The 20,498-nt window shown below is 37.0% G+C and overlaps 1 protein-coding gene across 2 annotated transcripts; it reads left to right on the top strand.

Annotated features, from left to right (window-relative positions):
* Positions 1 to 460: 460 nt before the first annotated feature.
* On the top strand, positions 461 to 19,692 carry AQP11 (aquaporin 11). Of its 2 annotated transcripts, XM_081280022.1 has the most exons (3): positions 461 to 1,231; positions 10,503 to 10,619; positions 14,981 to 19,688. In XM_081280022.1, exons 1-3 carry the CDS (start codon positions 613 to 615, stop codon positions 15,052 to 15,054), a joined length of 810 nt encoding a protein of 269 aa, XP_081136148.1. In that variant the 5' UTR covers positions 461 to 612; the 3' UTR covers positions 15,055 to 19,688. The 2 variants fall into 2 exon arrangements, with proteins under 2 accessions (XP_081136148.1, XP_081136149.1); XM_081280023.1 differs by lacking the exon at positions 10,503 to 10,619 and having other exon boundaries at positions 14,981 to 19,692.
* Positions 19,693 to 20,498: the final 806 nt, after the last annotated feature.

Genomic DNA, 20,498 nt, shown 5'->3' with positions numbered 1-20,498 from the left:
TCCGGGCGCTGCGCCTCCCTTCTTAATCTCGGTCACCCCATTAGTAAAAACGAGGGGGTTGCTGAAATGACCTTTAAGGGGTCTTCCAGGTAGATGTATTAGTCTTCTCGGAGTACCCAAAAAGCTCGAGTTCACATTCCAGAGCACGTGTCGGAGCGCAAAAGGCGCCCTCCTATCTCTGCCGGGCAGGGTCAGGGATCTGAAGGTCTGGGTCTCGCGCGCGCCAGCCACTGCGCGCGTGCGCAATGGCCCTGGGCGCGCGGCGGACCTCGGCGCCCCGCCCCACCAGCGCTCGCTTCCAGTAGCCGAGGGAGGCCGAGGAGCTGTGCGTGTTGGGCTCGGCTGACCGTTGGCCCCTCAGCCGACGCTCAAGCACAGCTCCCTCGCCGCCCCTCACCTCCTCTCCTCCCCGGCTCCGGTTCCAACACCTTAACTCCGAGCCGGGGAGGGGGGGAGGATCCCTCCAGCGTGACGCCCCGGGACCTCCCGCTAGCCTAGAGCCGGCCCTCCCCAGGGGCGTGAGGAGGGGCGGGGCTGCGGACTTAAGACTCAGGCCCTGGGCAGTCTCCTGTCGTTCTGGAGCAAGCCGGCTAGTCATACGGTAAGGGAGTCATGTCGGCACAGCCGGGGCTCTGGCCCCAGGTCCGGGACACCTGCACCTCTCTGGGGCTTATGTTGTCGATCGTGCTGTTCGTGGGTCTGGGCCGCGTGATTGCTCGGCAGCAGCTGCACAGGCCCCTGGCCCACGCCTTCGCTTTGGAGTTTCTGGCCACCTTCCAGCTCTGCTGTTGCACCCACGAGCTACAACTGCTTAGCGCGCAGGACTCCGCGCACCCCACCTGGACGCTGACGCTAATCTACTTCTTTTCGTTGGTGCATGGCCTGACTCTGGTGGGCACTTCCGGCAATCCGTGCGGCGTGATGATGCAGATGATGCTGGGGGGAATGTCCCCCGAGATGGGTGCAGTGAGGCTGTCGTCTCAGCTAGTTAGCGCTCTGTGCAGCAGGTACTGTGTAAGCGCCCTGTGGAACCTGGGTCTGACCAAGTATCACTTCAGCGAGAGGAACTTGGCTTGCAAGAATCCCATCGATTCCGATTTACCCCAAGCGATCATCACAGAGGTCATCTGCTCCTTTATCTTCCACAGCGCTCTGCTGCAGTTCCAGGAGGTCCGAACCAAGCTTCGTATCCACCTGCTGGCTGCACTCATCACCTTTTTGGCCTACGCAGGTTTGTCATTTCCCATAAAACACTTGGCACATCTGGACTTCTGTGATCTGAGGCTCTTAAGTTCTTTACCAAGATACATCCGAAACCCCACACCGCTGTGATGTAAATATTGGTATCCCTCAGCCCTTTTATTCTAACCATTTTGCAACCCATTCTTAACCAACAAGGCTGAGGTCTTTTATTTAGTGTTATCAAACACACAGAGAAAGGGGCCACCTCTTGTGCTGAAATTTGAGATCCTGTTAGATACTGCCATGGGTTCAAATATCTTAGGGATTGTTTTAGCGTTAGAGAGGAAAGACAACTTATCAGTTACCTCTTTGATATTGTAAAGTAGTTTAGATGGTTTCTGACAGTCATTGAAAAATGATCCCGGGTCTAAAAAGTTCCTTCCTTTTTAAAGCACAAGGCACATGATTGGTTAGTAGTTAAGAATGGGGAGTAGAAATTCTGTGGTTCCATTTTCTAGTCTTTTTTTTGACAAATTACTTACTCATTTCTTTTTTTAAAATTTTTTTTAGTTGTCATGGACCTTTATTTTATTTATTAATGTGTCGTGTTGAGAATCAAACCCAGTGCCTCACACATGCTAGGCAAGCTCTCTGCCACCAAGCCACAACCCCAGCCCCACTCATTTCTTATTTCTTTAATAATTCGTCTTGAGTTATAAATGAACTTTTAATTGGTCTATCAAGAAAGTTTTGTCTTAAAATTAAAACTTGATTGAAACTAAGGATGCTTAAAAAATGTATTTATTTATTTAATGTGGTGCGGAGGATGGAACTCAAGTGCCTTGCATGTGCTACCAAAGCATTTAGCTAGCACTCATGAGGCCCTGCACACAATCCTCTATGCCCCCATTCCCAAATGATTCCCACAGAATACCTTTACTGGGACCATATCTGAATTACAAAATGTTTTGGAGGCATGAATATAACAAAGGAAATTTATAATAGTCATCTTTCTTCTGCCCATTAAAGCGAAACTTAGAATTAGAAACAAACCTCAAAACAAGGGCTCCTAAATGTGTTTGACCTTATAGGGTAAAAATGAAAGACTTCCCAATCCATATTCCCTTCTTTAGGCATAGTTCCATTTTTTAGTATACACAGATGAAAACAAATGTTCCAGGAGAGAGGGAAGAGCATATGTATAACTGGAGGGTTCATGAATAGTTGCTCATTTATTCAAGTTTTAGGTTTTAGCTAAATCAGAAATATCCACTATGTATGAACTGAACTATGGTTAAAAAAAAAATTCTGCTGAGTGTGGCAGCATATGCTCTGATTCCAGTTACTCAGGAAGCTCAGACAGGAGGATCATAATAAGTTCAAGGCCTGCTTGAGCAATTTGGCAAAACCCTATTTTCTAGTCTCAAAGTAAAATAATTTGAAAAGGTCTAGAGATGTAGTTCAGTGAGGCTCGGTACCAGGGAAAACAAAAAACAGTGACCCCCCTCCCAAAAAAAAAAGTAGTTACACCACAGTTTAACCTTTTACAGTAAAAGATTTTTAAAATAAAACATTGACAGTTGGATCTTTCTCCAACTATGTCCCTCCTCCCTCTATTGATTATCCTCAAGTTGGTATTCTATTTTATACTTTTAATATAGTTGTGATCATAAATAATTCTGCATATATTTATGTTATAGAGATTTTGATAATATTTGAAGTTATAGATTAATATAAGGAAAACTAGTGGAAGGAGTATGTAAAAGATCAATTTAAGGGATCTAAAACACTGTTCCTTTTTATTGAAATGTGGGAACTAATTAATGGAAGAGGGGGAGAGAGTAAAAGGGTTGCTAAAACAGTGGTTTTCAACATTCTTCCTGCATTGGAATGACCTGGGGAGCTTTTAAAATATACCCATTCTGGGTTCAGAGATTAAAATGTAATTGCTCTGGGAAGGCGCCTAGGCAGTGGTATAATTTAATTTAACTTTTTTGGTACCAGGGATTGAACCCAGGGATGTTTTATCACTGAGTCACATCCCCAGCAGTTTTTTATTTCTTATTTTGAGACAGGTTCTCATTAGGTTCTTGCTAGTTGCTGAGGCTGGCTTTGAACCTGCAATCCTTCTGCCTCAGCTTCCCAAACAGCTGGGATTATAGGCATATGCCACTATGCCTGGAAGCAGTGATATATTTTAAAGTTCCCCAGGTGGTTCCTTTCAAAGCCAAGGTTGAAAACCACTGTTCTAAGAATCTAGGCCTGTGTAGTCCAATTCAGAAGCCACTAGCCTCCTGTGGCTATTTAAATGAAGGAAAAATAAAGATTGAGTTCCTTACTGGAAGTAGGCACATTTCAAGTGTAATGTACTGTAATTAGTGGCTACAGTCTTAGTGCTGGAGAGTGCAAGGGTAAAACCAAATAGAAAAATCACAATCTATGATAATCTTCCTTTCATTTTCTTTTTTGCCAATATAGGACAGATAAGAGTATTCATTGGGTGCTTAGTATAGGCTAAAGCATCTTGCTAGGAAATTTATATGAGTAATCATAGTTAATCCTTACCAAAAGCCATTGATGAATACATTATTTCCATTTTAAGCAAAGTGAGTGGGGCTCAGAAGTTAAATGATTATCTCAATTTACACAGCAAACATGCACACAAACCATGCTTCAAACTGACACTAAAGTACCTAACCTAGTTTTATTATCAGCATTCCTACAGTGTGCTCCTCATGAGTTCTAAAAACATACAGTTGAATACAATTGGCTCTAAAAAGGAATAAAGTTCTGACAGATACAATATGAACTTTGAAAATATTTTGTTAAGCCAGACACATTGCACAACGTAATCCCAAGAACTCAGGAGGCTGAGGCAGGAGGATCAAAAGTTGGAAGCAATCTAGTGAGACACAGTCTCAAAAATGAAAAAACATGAGGCAAGGTGGGGGAACTCGTAGGGTGGTAGGGTGTCTCTGTGTTCAAGTCCCACTAATTCTTTTTTTAAAAATTCTAGTTGGACATGGTGGGGCAATTTAGGAGGCACTAAACAAATCAGTGAGACCCTGTCCCAAAATAAAAAATAGAAAGAGTTGGGGATGTGTCTCAGTAATTAAGTGCCCCTGGGTTCAATCCCCAGTACCAAAAAGTAAAAATAAAGAAATTTTAAAAGTCCAGACCCCTCAAAAAGGACAAATATTTTATTACTTCACTACATGAAATAATCCAAAATAGGCAAATTCATAGAATCAGAAAGTAGAATATAGGTTACCAGGACTGAGGAAAAAGAAGAAATGGAAACTTATTATTAATGGGTACAGACTTCAGAGTGATAGAAAACTTCTTCTGGATGGAAAACTTCTGGAAAAAAAGATAATACTGACAGTAGAACAACATTGTTGAATGTAAAAAACACTGAGTGGAATATTTTATGTATCTTTTACCACAATTAAAAATTTTTAATTACAAAAGGATTTTTATCAAATAAGTCTGGCAAACACTGGATTAAGCAGGTTTTTTTTAAATTTTATGATCCCACAGAAACTTACTTTACTATGTTACCACTTTGTTCCAAATAGAATGGACTGTCTTGGGACTAGTTGAGTGTCTGTAGGGCCAGGCAAAAGCAAGGCTTTTGTAAGAAGAACAAGAACTTAAAAAGGAAAAGGGAGGGCTGGGGATGTGGCTCAAGTGGTAGCGCGTTCAACTGGCATGCGTGCGGCCCGGGTTCAATCCTCAGCACCACATACCAACAAAGATGTTGTGTCCGCCGAGAACTAAAAAATAAATATTAAAAATTCTCTCTCTCTCTCTCTTAAAAAAAAAAAAATAAACTTCTAAAATACCACAAGTACAGGTTTGAAAAAATTGCATGCTGGGAGATTTCTACTTGGGCCTTGAAGGCACTCAGGATTCATGAATTTAGGTCATGTCAAAATGACTGATGATATATTTTAAGATTCAGAACAGAACTGCCTAGCAGCCTAGCCATAGGTTTCTAGGATTGTGTATTTATTGATTTAGCATTCTGAATTTATTTTTTGTAGTGCTGAGGATTCAACCCCTGGCTTTGCTTACACTAAGCTCTACCACTCAGCCAGCCCAGCAGTCAGAATTTTTATGTGCAGGTGAGGGCCACTGTTGTCATTACCACTTATGTAGTTATTGGCTTCCCTAATAAAATAAAATTAAAAAAAAAGAAAAAGAAAGAAAAAGCTTGGTGAGAAAATATTAAAAAATATAAGCTTTTTTTTTTTTTTTTTTTTAAATGGGGTCTTGCTATTATGCTGTCCAGGTTGATCTTAAGCTCCTGGGCTCAAGTGATCCTCTTACTTCAGCCTCCCAGATAGCTGGGACTTCAGACAGGTGTGTGCTGCCACACCTGGCTCTTAAAATTATAAATTATTATTTCAGATTTCAAGAAATTCTTCCTTAATTTATATTTTTAGTTCAATAAACAGGGTGAGAAAAAAATGCATTTATTTCTGTACATAATTAGATATTGAAAAAATGTTATTTTACACATGTAAGTTGTCTTTATTACTGCACCTGTTTTTTGTTTATAGAATTTAAAATTATTTACACTGTTTTCTGACATAGTACCTATCCTCATCTACCAGAAAGAAAGGTTTGAGTACAGAAACAACATTTGTTTTATTTTTCATAATGTAGAACTAGGACTTAGGATAGTATAATCTGGTACAAAGTGAACAGTTGAAATAATCTTTAGAGTAAATGAGTGAACTAGCAAATAGTTTGTTCAATAAAAAAGACTACATAGATAAAATACATATTTGGGCATTCCATATTTTATGTCCATGGCTTCCAATAAAAGTCTAATAAATTGTTTTAAGAAATTGTAGTATTTTTACTTCACTCCATTACTCCATGCAGGATTTTTGGTATCCTAAGTCTTTTAAATGAGAAGGGAACTAAGTCCTTACGTACTTTCCCTCTAATATAATAACTATATGAAATAGTTTCCAAATAAAACTAACTTATGACCCCAGTATAATATAGTGGTCAAGCGTACAGGTTTAGAGTTGGTCTGTGTTCTTATGCTAGTGTTCTTATGCCAGATACTTAATTTAGTCTCAGTTTGTTCATCTTTAAAATGTCAAGAGTATGAGTCTGGGCTCTGTGGCCCATGCTTATAATCCTAGGCTGAGGCAGGAAGATTGCTAGCTCAGTCAGCCTCAGCAACTTAATGAGGCCCTACGCAAATCAATGAGACCTGTCTCTAAATAAAATATTAAAAAAAGGGCTGGGGATGTGGCTCAGTGGGTAAGCAATCCCTGGTACCAAAAAAATAAAATAAAATAAAATAAAATAAAATAAAAAAGGAATATTATTTATATTCTTAGCACAATACATGGCATTTACTACTAATTTGTCACAGGCTTCCAGTCTAAGTTCATCATTGTTGCATAATCAATATTTTTGTTGGTATAAGTTCAGGAAAGTGTAGTCTTTACAACTTTTATATTGAAAGTTAACTTATTTGCAAATAAGTCAATTTTTTGGTATACAAATCCCCAGGTGCTCCCCACAACCTCTGAAACAGTTCAGTATCATTCTCCCATGTCTATAATAACTAGTCTTAAAAGAGCTACCAAGTTTAAGTAGTAAATTAGCATATCTGTGAGCCAGCAGTAAAAACTGGAGTATCTAGACCATTTGCCCAATATAACAGGAGGCAGAGACCACATCCAGGGAAAGCAGTCTTGTCATTAAAAAGGTATTTTCAGTTCTGGATGATGTTTTATCATGGTCTTTGCTCTGATTACAAGCTGATCAAATAACTTCTGGTGATAGATTTGGCCTTCCAGGGGGCATTTACCAGGAAATGAGTGCCCTGGAGAAGGAAGACAAATATTTTGGTTACTGGAAAGGGCTAGCTTCCATTATAAATTAGTAAATTTATGTCCATGGCTTCCAATATAAGTGACCTTCTGGCTTATACATGAGTTTTATGTGATTTTTAACTAGTATCCTTCTGTTACAGAGAATTTGATTCCCTTCAGGAACATTGAGAAACATTAGTGCCTACAATTGCCAGATTTGAGACCTCAGCTTTGGATATGGTGATTTCATAAGCTTATAGTGACCTCTAAAATTCTGCTGGATCTCTTGGTGATAACTCTCTCTTGGTGATAACTATATCATCTCCCCTTCAAATGTCAATGAATAGTAACCTATTTGCTAAAGCCACTTTCTGATAGTTCTGTGTCTGCTGATTTTTTATAAAAAACTAATAAAACACTGAAGTGCTTTTGACTGCCATCCTCCATGTCTGTCCCTCCTTTTCTACCGTCTCTTTCCATCAGTTAATCCTTCTTTGTGTTGTATTATGTCCTTCTAAAGCTTTTTAAGTGCATTTATTATAGATATAATCTATGAAACATTATATATTATTATGTATGTGTTCATATTATCATAAAAAGTATCATACCTTTCTTCAGACTACTTTTTTTGGTGGTTTGTTCAATGGAGATCTATGTCAGTAGGGAGATTTCTCTCATTATTTCAAAATGCTTTATGATATCCTAAAATAATAATAAGCTTATTTAAAAATTTTTCTGTGAATAGATATTTAGGTTTTCTCCAGTTCCCAGTTCTTTGCTATTATAAATAATCAACCTTGAATATATCTTCTTGTACCAAGTACCAGTGTTTCTCTAGGTTTTCAACTGGGGAGGATTTTGTCCCCAGAGGACATTTGGGTTGATACAGTGTGGGGAGAAGAGAGTGCTACTAGCATCTATTGGGTAGGGTCTGGGGATGCCACTAAACATCTTACAGTACACAGGTCAGACCCTCACAACAAAAGAATTATCCAGTAAAACAGCAAAGCCCATGCCACATTTGGGGCTTTTGTTGACACAGAATCCATACCTGATATGGATTTCTGTATGTTTAAACTATTGCTATGTAACACACAATCCCATAACTTAAAATAACAATTTATTACTTTTCATAGTTCTCTGGATTAGTTGGCCAAATCTCATGCAGCTACATTCACCATATGGACAGGGGTGGAGCTGGAAAAGCCTAGGGACCCTCAAGTGTGGCAGTTGGTGCTGTCATCTGGGTTGCCTTGGTTCCCATCCATGTGGCCCAGACCAGTTACTTCTACGTCAGGGTAGCGGAAAAAATAGAGGCCGATGGGTTTACCTGGAATTCACACAGCACCATCCCTGCCACATTCAGAATTCTGTTGCATTCTGTCAACCCAAGTTGCAAAGCCAGTCCCTATTCAAGAGAGGGGAAATAGAATACCCCTTAGGGGGAGGAGCAGCTTCTACTAAGTCACACTGAACAGAACTGGTAAGGTAGAAGATAAGGAAGTGAAACAGTTCAAGTTTTTAGGGTGGTGTGATTATCATGTTTATCTTAGCCCTAAGAAAAAGTCTTCAGTATACCATGACCTACAGCTCTGAAGTAAACTAGTTATGAGGGCATTGGCTCACTTAGTCTATTTATGCTTTAGCAAGTCACTGATCATTGATGTTAACTCAATAAAGATGGTGAGTTTTTTCTATCCATGGTATCTGGTACACAGATTTTTTTTTTTTTTTTTTCAGGGTGGTGGTAGTGTAGAATTGAACTGAAATGATCAGCTATAATTCTGTTAAGCCTTGGCAGTTGCAGGTTTAACATTCCAGGATGTGACTGTTCAAGAATAATTCTGAAGGCCCATGAGGTGATGTCAGTATCATCATTGCTGAGGTTAAAAACCAAAAAAAAAAAAAAAAAACCCCAAAACCACCCCGAATCATGAGGCTAGTGTGCTAACAAAAACTCTTAGCCATCTTAGCCATCTAGTGAGCTTCATCTAGTGTTTAGTAGTTTGATCTCAGCCTAGCTTCTTTGTTCTCAGACTATCAATAGTGATATCTCATTAGTGAAATCTTATGAAAAGATCACCTTATTTTTTCAACATCCATTGTCAAAGTTTTATTGCAAAAAAGAAAAAAACACTATGAACATGGAGAGTACTCCCAAAAATAGAATTGCAAAAATCCCAAATCATTGATTGAAAGGGTCACTTAACTTAAATAATTTTACTTTTCTGAATGCTATGAAGACAGGCTCTAGTAGTATATGTCAATATAAAACATGTAAAAGTCTCAGGATCTCTGTGGCTGAGTGAAGAGGCAGATGTGTGCATCTAAGCCTTCATCTGTAAGAACTACCAGCAGTGCCAGTCTTAGGGATGCTCTTAGGGTGTGTTTTGAAAAGCAGTTGCAGCTCTGGTGAGTAGTGTTGGAGTCCTTCAGTCTCCTCTGCCTTTCTTTTTTTAGTATGTGGACAGAACTATAGATTCCTAGGCCTCATGTCAGTTACCTTTGGTATAGAGCTGGAACAGGAATACTGAAAAATAGTCAACAGTTAAAATTTGTGCTTATTTTTCATGAAGTGACTCACACTTTAAAAACATTTGTATAACCATTTTATTGAGATGTACCATTCACGGTGACTTCTTGAGGACTCTTCTGACAAGAAAAAATGGAAGAGATGATATTTTGGTCTATTTTTACTTTTTGTTTTCAATACAAAAGGTATGCTTATGCCCAAGAGGACCCTGGGATAGTATATCCATTTTTAATTGTATTTTCTTTCTTTTTTTTTTTTAAGAGAGAGTGAGAGAGGAGAGAGAGAATTTTTAATATTTATTTTTTAGTTGGTGGACACATCTTTGTTGGTATGTGGTGCTGAGGATTGAACCTGGGCCGCACGCATGCCAGGCGAGCACGCTACCGCTTGAGCCACATCCTCAGCCCCTTAATTGTATTTTCACTTTATTATTTTTCACTCATTCAAACTGATAAATGGGAAGAATGGCCAAATCTCCTATCTCATAAAAACTATAGGAACTTATAATAATAGAGCACATTAACTTTCAGTGTTCATTTTATAGTAAAGGCAGAGCACCAGGTTTAAACTCCTTTTTTTAAAAAAATATTTATTTATTTATTTTTTGTTGGACACAACATCTTTGTTTGTATGTGGTGTTGAGGATCGAACCCGGGCCGCACGCATGCCAGGCGAGTGCGCTACCGCTTGAGCCACATCCCCAGCCCCAGGTTTAAACTCTTGATGTCCTTTGTCTTTTATTTTTTTTTTTTTACTTGGTATATTATAATCCATAATCTATTACACTTTATAATATGCCACTTGATTCTGCAAAGGAGAATCATAGAGTAAGACTACTTAAATATCTACAGTAAAATAGTTACATTTAATAACCTATTTCTTTCTAGATACAAGAAAATGTAAGATACATTGTTTGGAATCACTTTGCTTAAAATGTATTACAGGAGGAAGTATAACAGGAGCTGTATTTAATCCAGCATTGGCACTTTCACTTCATTTCATGTGTTTTGATGAAGCTTTCCCTCAATTTTTTATAGTGTATTGGCTGGCTCCTTCTGTAGGTAAGCATATCTTTAATATGTCTGAAAGATTAGGATATTTTAAAATACGATATGAAATGCTGCTGTTACATGTCAATTTCCAAAGTCAGAATAGGCACAAAAAGGAAAAGGAAAAAGGAAGTTAAAATGATTGAGATAAATGTCATTTAACTCATTTAACTCATTTTGCAGAAGGGCATCTCATGAAACAATGAATAACTATAGTAAGTATGGTTTTAAAATTATTCACAAATTCAGCTAGGTGCAGTGGTACATACCTGTAGTCCCAGTGGCTCAGGAGGCTGAGGCTGGAAGATTGAAATTTTGAGACCAGCCTCAGCAATTTAGCAAGGCCTGAAGCAACTTAGAGAGACCATGTCTCAAAATAAAAAAATAAAAAGGGCTGGGGCTATGGAGTATATAGCTCAGTGGTCAAGCACCTCTGGTTTTAAACACTAGTATAAAAAAAAATCACAAGTTCCATTCTTGTTATTTCTTTTGGGTTCAGATATATAAAAGTCTTCTATAAAGAGGAATCAAAGAACACAAAAAAACCATACAATTACTCTACTCATAATATGCATTTCTTATAATGAATAAGAGGATGTCCAGCCCTTCATTAATTCACTTTTTGTTCAGTTAGCATTTTCTGTTTCTTATTGCTGATTTTCTGTTTTATTTCTTAAAAAAAAAAAGGCACATGTAGAAGGGAACATTGGCTCCACACATACGTTTGAATAGCCTCATGTTTTTATTCCTCTCGTTCACTGAATAGCCTCATGTTTTAATTCCTCTCGTTCACTTCCCATTCCTTTATTTCACATTTGCTATCTACCATGCTTAGTAATATCTATAGGTACAAACTTAAATATCAGAGAAAAATCTGCATTTAAAAAGGCTAGTGATAGTTTTGTTTCCCCCCTCATTTTATAAGTTGTGTTTGTAGTGTTTTCTAATAACTTCTTATAGGCAGGGGCATATGCCTATAATTCCAGTTATGGAGGAGGTGGAGGTAGGAGGATTGCAAGTTTGATGACAACCTGGGCAATTTAGCAAGCCCTGTCTCAAAATAAAAAATAAAGAAGGGGTGTTTTCCAGGCTGGGATTGTATCTCAGTGGTAGAATGCCCCAGGGTTCAAGCCCTAGCACTCCCTGCCCCCCACCAAAAAAAAAAAAAAAAAAAAAAAGTTAAAAGAGGTTACTAATTAGGCAGGAGAGTTTTTTTGTTTTTGTTTTGTTTTTCTGGTACCAGGGATTAAACCCTGGGGCACTTAACCACCGAGCCACATCCATAGCCCTTTTTATTTTTGCTTTTGAGAGGGTATTGCTAAATTGCTTAAGGTCTCACTAAATTGCTGAGGCTGGCTTTGAACTTGTGATCCTCCTGCCTTAGCTTACCTTACCGAACCAATAGGATTACAGGTATGTGCCACCATGCCTGGCTGATGATAGTTTTTATATGAAAAAGTTCCCCCAATGTTTTATTTGAAACCAACATATATTCTTTAATATATCAATTTAACATATTTGTTAGTGTGCTCCACCTACTTTTACTGTAGGCCCATGATGCAAAATTATTATTTCATATACTACTTGAAATAACATTTAAAAGGTCTTTCCAGAAGAATTTTAAAAGAAAAAAATCTGAAGTAATAATGTTCTCTGCAAAGGGACCTTGATTTTTTTCCCTTAAAACAGGCTTTCCAACTCAAAGCACTTTTTAAAAATCATTTTCGTTATAGATGGACACAATATCTTTATTTTTGTTTTTATGTGGTGCTGAAGATCGAACCCAGTATCTCACACATGAAAGGCAAGCACTCTACTTCTGAGCCACAACACCAGCCCCAACTCAAAGCACTTAATGACTTCTTCCCAGAAGAGCATATAATAGGAAAAACTCTCATGATAGGAAAGAAAGGAAAAGTAATTCGTCATCTTTTGCAGACCAGAGTGGGAGAGTGAAGAAAGGGACTACATTCTCAAGTTTGTATAGTCCAAATAGGAAGATAACACATTTTTTTGTGGCTCTTATCAAAACATTTTAAAGACACACTTACTTCAAAACTATTGAAACACCAAATTAAAAAGTATATAAATGTTCACAAGGAATCTCTTCTAAGTGGCATCAGAATAAAATTTTCTGTAATTATGTATGGCCCTATTTAGACTGTTGAAAATAAAGATTCTTCCTAAGCTGTCCTAAAAAAGACCCCTAGCTTTTTTCTCTTAGACCCAACATAAAATTTCTGTTGGAGTTTTTGGTTTAGAAACTCATGTTTCTATACTGAGGTTTATGAATGAGAAACAAGATATCCTTCAATGAATGTGGGTAGAATACATATGTAAATAAATATACACATTTAGAAAAATTCTAAAATATTTTAGAATACTAAATTCAAGCTTGCCATTGAATTTTGTCATATATTAAAGTTGTATACTCACTGGAAATAAATGGATCCAGATGAAAAATAAGGTGTCTATCTTCTTCTTTCCTTTTTTAAAAAATATTTTTAGTTGTAAATGGACACAATACCTTTATTTTGTTTATTTAGTTTTTATGTGGTGCTGGGGACCAAACCCAGTGCCTCACACGTGCTAGGCAAGTGCTCTACCACTGAGCTACAATCCCAGCTCCTCAACCCCTTTTAAAAAAAATTTGTTATTAGTGATTGAACCTGGAGGCACTCTTACCACTGAGCCACATCCCAACCTTTTTTATATTTTACTTTGAGATAGGGTCTCACTAAGTCGCTGAGGCTGGCCTCAAACCTGTGATCCTCTTGCTTCAGCCTCAAGTTACTAGGATTACAGGCAAGTGCCACCATGCCCAGTTTCTTTTCCTTTTTTTAAAAAATATTTATATTTGTAGATGGACACAGTACCTTTATTTTATTTTGTTTTTTTATGTGGTGCTAAGGAGCAAACCCAGTGCCTCACATGTGCTAGGCAAGTGCTCTACCACTGAACTACAGCCCCAGCCCCTTCTTGACTCACAGGGAGCAAACTATTCTTGGGAGCCACAGTTCTTAATGTCTTTCTTGATTCTTATCACAGCAGAGATACTATAATTTCTCTAATGGCTTCCATCATCTTCCCAAATGAAAAATATTAGAAACGTGACTATAAGAATGTATACAAGGGGCTGAGGCTGTGGTTCAGCGGTAGTGCACTTGCCTGGCATGTGTGAGGCATTGGGTTCGATTCTCAGCACCGTGTATGAATAAATAAAATAAAGATGTCTCAGCAACTAAAAAATATATATATAAAAAAGAATGTATACAGGACTATTTTCTAGTTTTTACATTTCATACAATAAAAATTGGCCAGTTCTGTGTGCTTCTATGAAACTGCAGTTCCATTTTTGGAAAACATTTTAAATGTCATATGTCTTATTTTCTAGCTTTGACTCTATAAAGAATTGACAAAATGTGTATCAATTAACATAAGGATCATATCAGATTCCTTTTCATTTGAAGACTTTGGTTGCAGACTCATCTTTTAAAAATGTTAAGATATCGAAATACTAGCCATCTTAAGGTTTTTTTTTAATTGCCAAACAAGAATAAGATAATTTCAAATTTGCCTGTGACAAAACTAATTTTTAATCTAATTATAAGCTATCTACAGTTTAAAGTCTAAATATAGTAGGATTTTTAAAAACTGAAGAATTCCCTTTTAAGATAGCAATTTGAATTTTGTATACTCAATTGGGTCCCTCTCCTCCCTGTTTCACATTGAAGCAAAGGCTATGTGCTAGATTTATCTAGTGTAACCTCAAAAGACTTTTAGGACTAGGGGGTAGCTCAGTGGTAAAGTGCTTGTCTAGCATGCACAGTATCCTAAGTTTGATCCCCAGCACTGCAAAAACAAATAAGCAAACTTAAAAAAAATTATAATTAAAAATTAGGCATTGACTGAAATTTTGCTTAAGTATTTTACTTGATAAATCTCTAAAAGCTATTAGTATATAAGATTGATGAGGGAAAAAAAAAGAGAGAAGCGAGAAAGTAAATATGATATACTGTTCTTATTTGAGCATTCCAGGTGAGAACCTGGCGTACTTTCAGTTGCTTTATTCCCTGGGTACAACCCTGGGGCATGAAGGACTGTTGCCATTTTAGAGGTGCAGCTGAGGACCCAAGTCCAGACTTTTCCAGCAAGTCAGTAAGGGAGCCAGAACTAAAACTATTAATGTTTGGGTTTTGTTTGTCCTTTGAATTCACTATTTAGATCCTACTGGTTTTATCAAGTACATACTGTTTTTAAGTATTTGTGGTTGAAGAAAAATGTGAGAATATTAGTTTAAATGTATACTCAATTAGGGACTGACTTTCCTTTAAGATTGTTTTGTTTTTATTTTACCTTATTTTGTCTTTCAGGTATATTGTTGATGATTTTAATGTTCAGCTTTTTCCTTCCATGGCTGCATAACAACAATACAAAAAAGGAATAACTATTCCAAAAGACTCAGACTAAGTTAAAAGATAGTCAAGCTGATGTGCTAAACACTGGCTACACTGGATTCGTCAATGTTTTAACTTCCTTTGAGGAAGCTGTCTTAAGTTTTCATCACTGGGACTTAAAAAAAAAATTACTGTGAAAACGAGGTATCCTGTATTTCTCAGTTAAGACTTGTTCTTTTGAATGATGTATTAAATGCTGCTAGAAAAGACTCATTCATTAAACCTCACATAAATCTCAAGTGATAATTATTAACTTAGAAGAAGATCAAATGAGTACAAAGTTGAGAAGTGGAGAGAAGGTGATAGTAGGATGAAAGAAATTGTATCAGTTGTTGTTCGAATGAACAGGGTTCTTAACCAAAGTATAAACAGTCTAGCTTACAGGACTGGAGAGAAGATACTTTCCAGTGACTACCTCACACAGTGATACCATCAATGGTATCATCTTCCAATAGGAAAATTGCTTTTGGAAGATTATATATCCATTCATTCTCAAGGGGTTTCCTAAATTTTAAATATATTCTAATATCTAAAATATGTTCTCTAAGTAGATGATCTCACTACCTTCAGGCAAGTTGTATTATAGAATTAAAAACTCACAGGAAGGTGAGATTAAAGCTATCCACCTTGGAATGTACCTTACACCTACTAGGTGAAATAGGTACATGTATTTTTAATCTTTATTGTACAGATAAGGAAACTAAACCTAGATGGGTTTATAGTTTACCACTCTGTCCAAGGTCACATAGAGCCAAATACTGTCTTTACACTTTTACTTCAATCCAAAAACAATGCTCTGACATCTGCCATTCATGTGACACAAGGAAAATTGAGCGTTTTGAAGAATCATTAAATTCCTTATAATAATATTAAATGCAGGAATCAATTAGTATTTTTGAGGTTTAAAGAACCTTCAACTTTTCTCTATTGGAAGTCTTAGTGTCTGAGATTGAATTTTCATTAAACGTTCAGATCATAAAAGATTAGTGTTTCTCTTCAAAGGCAATTCAGTTAGAATTCAAAGTTAAAAAAAATGTGGTGAGATATGATCTGAGAAATAATCAATTAACAAGCACATGATAAATTGCCAGGTAATTTAAGTGCTGTTGGAGCTCAGCCTATAGTTGTAGACTGAACGGTGGCAGCTTGTTGCTAAGTCTACCTAACAGGCAGCTGGTTTGAAGATTAGTTTGTCTCTTTAACTTAGAAAAATATATCCCATAGTAATACTTTAAAAAGCAGAGGTCACCAAAATGTGACTGCATAGGTAAAGGTGTCACTGATTTGTTTTACTGGGCCTGCAAAGTATTTAAAATAGAGTCAATATTTTAAGTCTTTTTCACATAAAAATCCATAGTTCCAGCTTCTTTTGCAAAATTCAGATGATCTTACAATACTAGGCCTGAATTCTGCCAGGGCAACACTACTAAATAATGGTTCTTCCCTTTAACAGCCCCTTGTCTTCCAAACATGAAGCTGTGTCACTGTTTCATGGCTATTTTTCTTACAGAAATAGTTCTTTTTATTCATGTTGCTTACATGAAGACTATGGTTTAAGAAAAATGAGTACTAATTGTGAAAATAGCCCTCTGAACTTCACATCAGATTGAATTTGTGACTTCTGATAACCCTGCTTCTTCTGCAATCTTCTCAAATGGTGGCCACTTTCCCACACTCTTCACACCATTGGGCCTACAGGTGTTCCTTGTCCTTATTGCTACTTCCCATTCATTCTCCTCTACTTCTTCCCTTAAAAACAGGTCATCAACTACCTGGGTACTTGTCGCAGTTAAGCATTATATAGTTCCCTCAAGTCCTCCTTGTTCCAAAGGTCTGAGTTCCTGTCATCTTTTCCATAACACTACTCCAGTTATTTCTTGGTAATTAATACCACAGACAGGATCCTTTCCATGTCTTTGGGGGGCAAACCCCATTTGTTGGTTCCCTCCCCTTTAATAATCTTGTCTTTTACTCTGCTCAGCTTATATATAGCTTCAGGCTTAAAATTTATGATCTCAAACACCCCACTTTCCCACTGTAACTCCTTTCCAGCTCACTCACCCTAGTACCCTGTCTCTAGTGATCCCCTGACTACCATAGGGAACTTCTGCCCACTGATAACTTTTCACATTTCTTATCCCTCTCAAGTACTGTCTTCTACTTAAGCAACGTAAATTACTTGGGCAATCATCACAAACATGCTTGCACATACCTGACTTAACCACAACTTGATTAAATGCAATGGTCTGCTTATTCACACTCATGCAATAGAACATAACCAGAATTTGCTGTGTATGTGTGTGTGTTTAAGGATTTGAGGTTGCTGTCTGTAAGCAGCTGTACATGTTTTACAAGCCAGCATCTAAGCATCTTCCTGGTTTGGGGTAATCTGCCACTGTGAGAATCTGGACAGGGCAGTGTCATTTGTTTAAAAGCTTAAAGTGGCCAGATACTCCATCTGTCCCTTGCAACTAAGGGACATAGTGCCATCCAGAACTTTGAATCTTGAGTGTACTGACTCAAAGACATAGAGACAATAAAGAAATTAGTCTGATAGCAGCAGGGGAATTAAAACATCTTATGTAACCACTCCTAGGCCCTAACCTTTTTATGAGCCTTATTTATTTTAGCTTTCTTGTCTATTTTGTAAGCTAGAACATAGCTTTCTAATATTTATTTTCTCCTTAATTAGCTAGTATTTGGATTAATAGCCAAAATTTGGGCGGACACAAGATTGTAATTTCATGAAAATTACTGCACTATCTTCATATTCAAAATGTTTACTATTTGAAGTTCAATGGGAATTGTTTTTGTTTTCATAAAGCTTTGAGCTATTTATTGCTGCTCTTAATAAGCCTGATGCAACCACTCCAGTTGCCTTTATTAGCTTATTCAATGCTTATAAACCAGAAACTCCTGTACATTAGATCTGTTTATAAAGTAGGAGACTTGCCTGAAGGTTCTATGAATAATTGCATAGATTTCACGACATCTATTTTAATTGCTCAATGGAATTTTAAATTTCAAGTTTCTCAAATATATTCTAAGTGGTGGATGAATGTTACAGTTTTTCTTATTGGTAATAATTAACATTTAGTGATCTATTTTTTTAGGCACTGTTGTCCTAAGTGCTTAGTATGCATTAGTGATTCATATAATCTCTAAAAATCCACTCCCCCCAAAATCCTAGCCAGACATAGTGGCACATCTGTAATTCCAGTGACTTGGAAGGCTAAGGAGGATCACAAGTTTGAGGCAGCCTCAGTAACTAAATGAGACACTGTCTCAATAAAATACATAAAGGACTGAGGATGTGGCTCAGTGGTAGAGCACTCCTGGATTCAATCCCTAGTACATACAAACAAAACAAATGTCTGTATATACTGTATATTAGTCTTACCCCCAAGTCATATATTTTTTAATTATTTTTATCTTTAAAAATTAAGATTAAAATATTCTAACCAAGTTCAATTCTTCAATTTAAGTTTTTCTGACTTCTCATTTGAAATTAGGAAGTCCCCAATTCAGCCTTATAAATACTTAGATACTGGTTTTATTTCTGTATATATGAAGAGAATGAAATATTAGTGTAAATATGTTCCATCTCCTCCATAATGTGATGGCAATAATTCTATTCTAGAAATTCTTTAAAAATAGGATTACATGAGTATTAGCTATACAGCAGTAAGGGGATCAAAATTCTATAGATAAGGGGCTGGGATTTTGGCTCAGTGGCAGAGCGCTTCCCTAGCATGTGTGAGGCACTGGGTTTGATTCTCATCACCACATATAAATAAATAAAATAAAGGTCCATTTATAATTTTAAAAATTCCATAGATAATCTAGTTTTAAATATTTATTATCTCTGAATCTTCACTAATCACACCTGTTTTCTAAAAGTAAAGGACTATACACTATAATCATCAGTGCATAAACTCTCACCTTCACCAATACTGAGAAAGACCCTAATACCATCTCAAAATATGTAATTCACAAGGCTTTAAATAAGGTTATTTGAGAAGTATAAATATGCTGGACATGGTGACACATGCCTATAATCCTAGTCCTGGGAAGGCTGAAGCAAGAGGATTGCAAGTTCAAAGCCAGCCACAGCAACATAGCGAAGCTCTAAGCAATTCAAGAAGACCCTGTCTCTAAATAAAATATACAAAAGGGCTGGGGATGTGGTTCAGTGGTAAAGTACCCCTGTACCACACATACAAAGGGATAATAAAGGCATCTATACTCATAAGGTAGTCCGGTATATCAGAACACATAATATATGCAAAGAACCCAGGATGGTGGCTGATATACAGGAGGTCTTAGAAAATTTTAGTTTCTATTTCTAAGTGGCTCTTTTACTTGCCAATTAAAACGATTAAGACTTTGTGAATCTAGTTTAAAAAAAAGGAAAATTACTTTAATTGACGGATGAGGGAAACCACGTGAAAGTGCTGATGACAACACTGGGCTGAGGACATCAAAATAGACTTTAGTCACTAATTAGCCAACTGGCTGACTCTGAACAGCTTATTTAACCTACAAGTTATCTGAAGTCCAGGTATAAATCTGGAACTACAAATCAGCCTTATAAATACTCAGGTATCTGTGAAAAGCTAACGTGAAAGTTAAAAAAATATAAGAAATTATTCCTGATCCAAAGAAAAGCAGCAGAAATTCTTTTTTTTTAATATTATTTTTTATATTATTTTTTATATTATTATTTTTTAATATTTATTATTTTTTAGCGGACACAACATCTTTGTTGGTATGTGGTGCTGAGGATCGAACCCGGGCTGCACGCATGCCAGGCGAGCGCGCTACCGCTTGAGCCACATCCCCAGCCCAAAATTCTTTAAAATATATTCTTTTTCTTATTAAATATTTTCCAGAAGCTCTAACTACATATTTTCTTATTAATTTCATGTTCATATCAACAAAAAATGAGCAAAATATGACCAATAAGACTCTCATTTTATTTTTTTTATGATGCTGGGGATGGAAACCAGGGCCTCTTGCATGTGAGGCAAGTACTTATTACTATGAGATCTACCACTACACCAATAGTATGATATTTTGCCAGCATTACTTAAAAAAACAAAAAAAACCTCACTAATAGAATTAGTAAAAAACGAGAACAGTGATATAGAAAATGTAGATTTATTTGTTATGTTATTACAAAGACAAAACAATTATCATTAGAAGTACTTGGAGGACTTTCATTTCAGTTCACTGTTCTGTTACAGAAAACTAACCTAAGAGGGTAGAAATTAAATGATATAACCTAAGAGGCTATACAGGGTAGACTGGTAAAAGAGGGCAGAAGGAGCAGAAGGTAGCTAGAAACATTCTTGTCAGTGGCAAGATCTGTTGCTAGGATATTTCCCAAGAGGCTACTACAGAGGCCTGAATTAATTAATTTGGCCCCCAAATC

Source organism: Spermophilus citellus (assembly GCF_964194105.1).
Source record: "Spermophilus citellus genome assembly, chromosome: 2".
Taxonomy (NCBI): domain Eukaryota; kingdom Metazoa; phylum Chordata; class Mammalia; order Rodentia; family Sciuridae; genus Spermophilus; species Spermophilus citellus.
Note: the sequence above shows the minus strand (reverse complement) of the source record. Positions and strands in the feature narration are given on the sequence as shown.

Bases quoted from the DNA above. Each gene is read 5' to 3' on its own strand.
- AQP11 (XM_081280022.1), top strand. From the start codon at position 613: ATGTCGGCACAGCCGGGGCTCTGGCCCCAGGTCCGGGACACCTGCACC. The intron at 1,232-10,502 runs GTTTGTCATTTC...AATGTATTACAG, and splicing joins CACCTTTTTGGCCTACGCAG to GAGGAAGTATAACAGGAGCT. The intron at 10,620-14,980 runs GTAAGCATATCT...TTTGTCTTTCAG, and splicing joins TTGGCTGGCTCCTTCTGTAG to GTATATTGTTGATGATTTTA.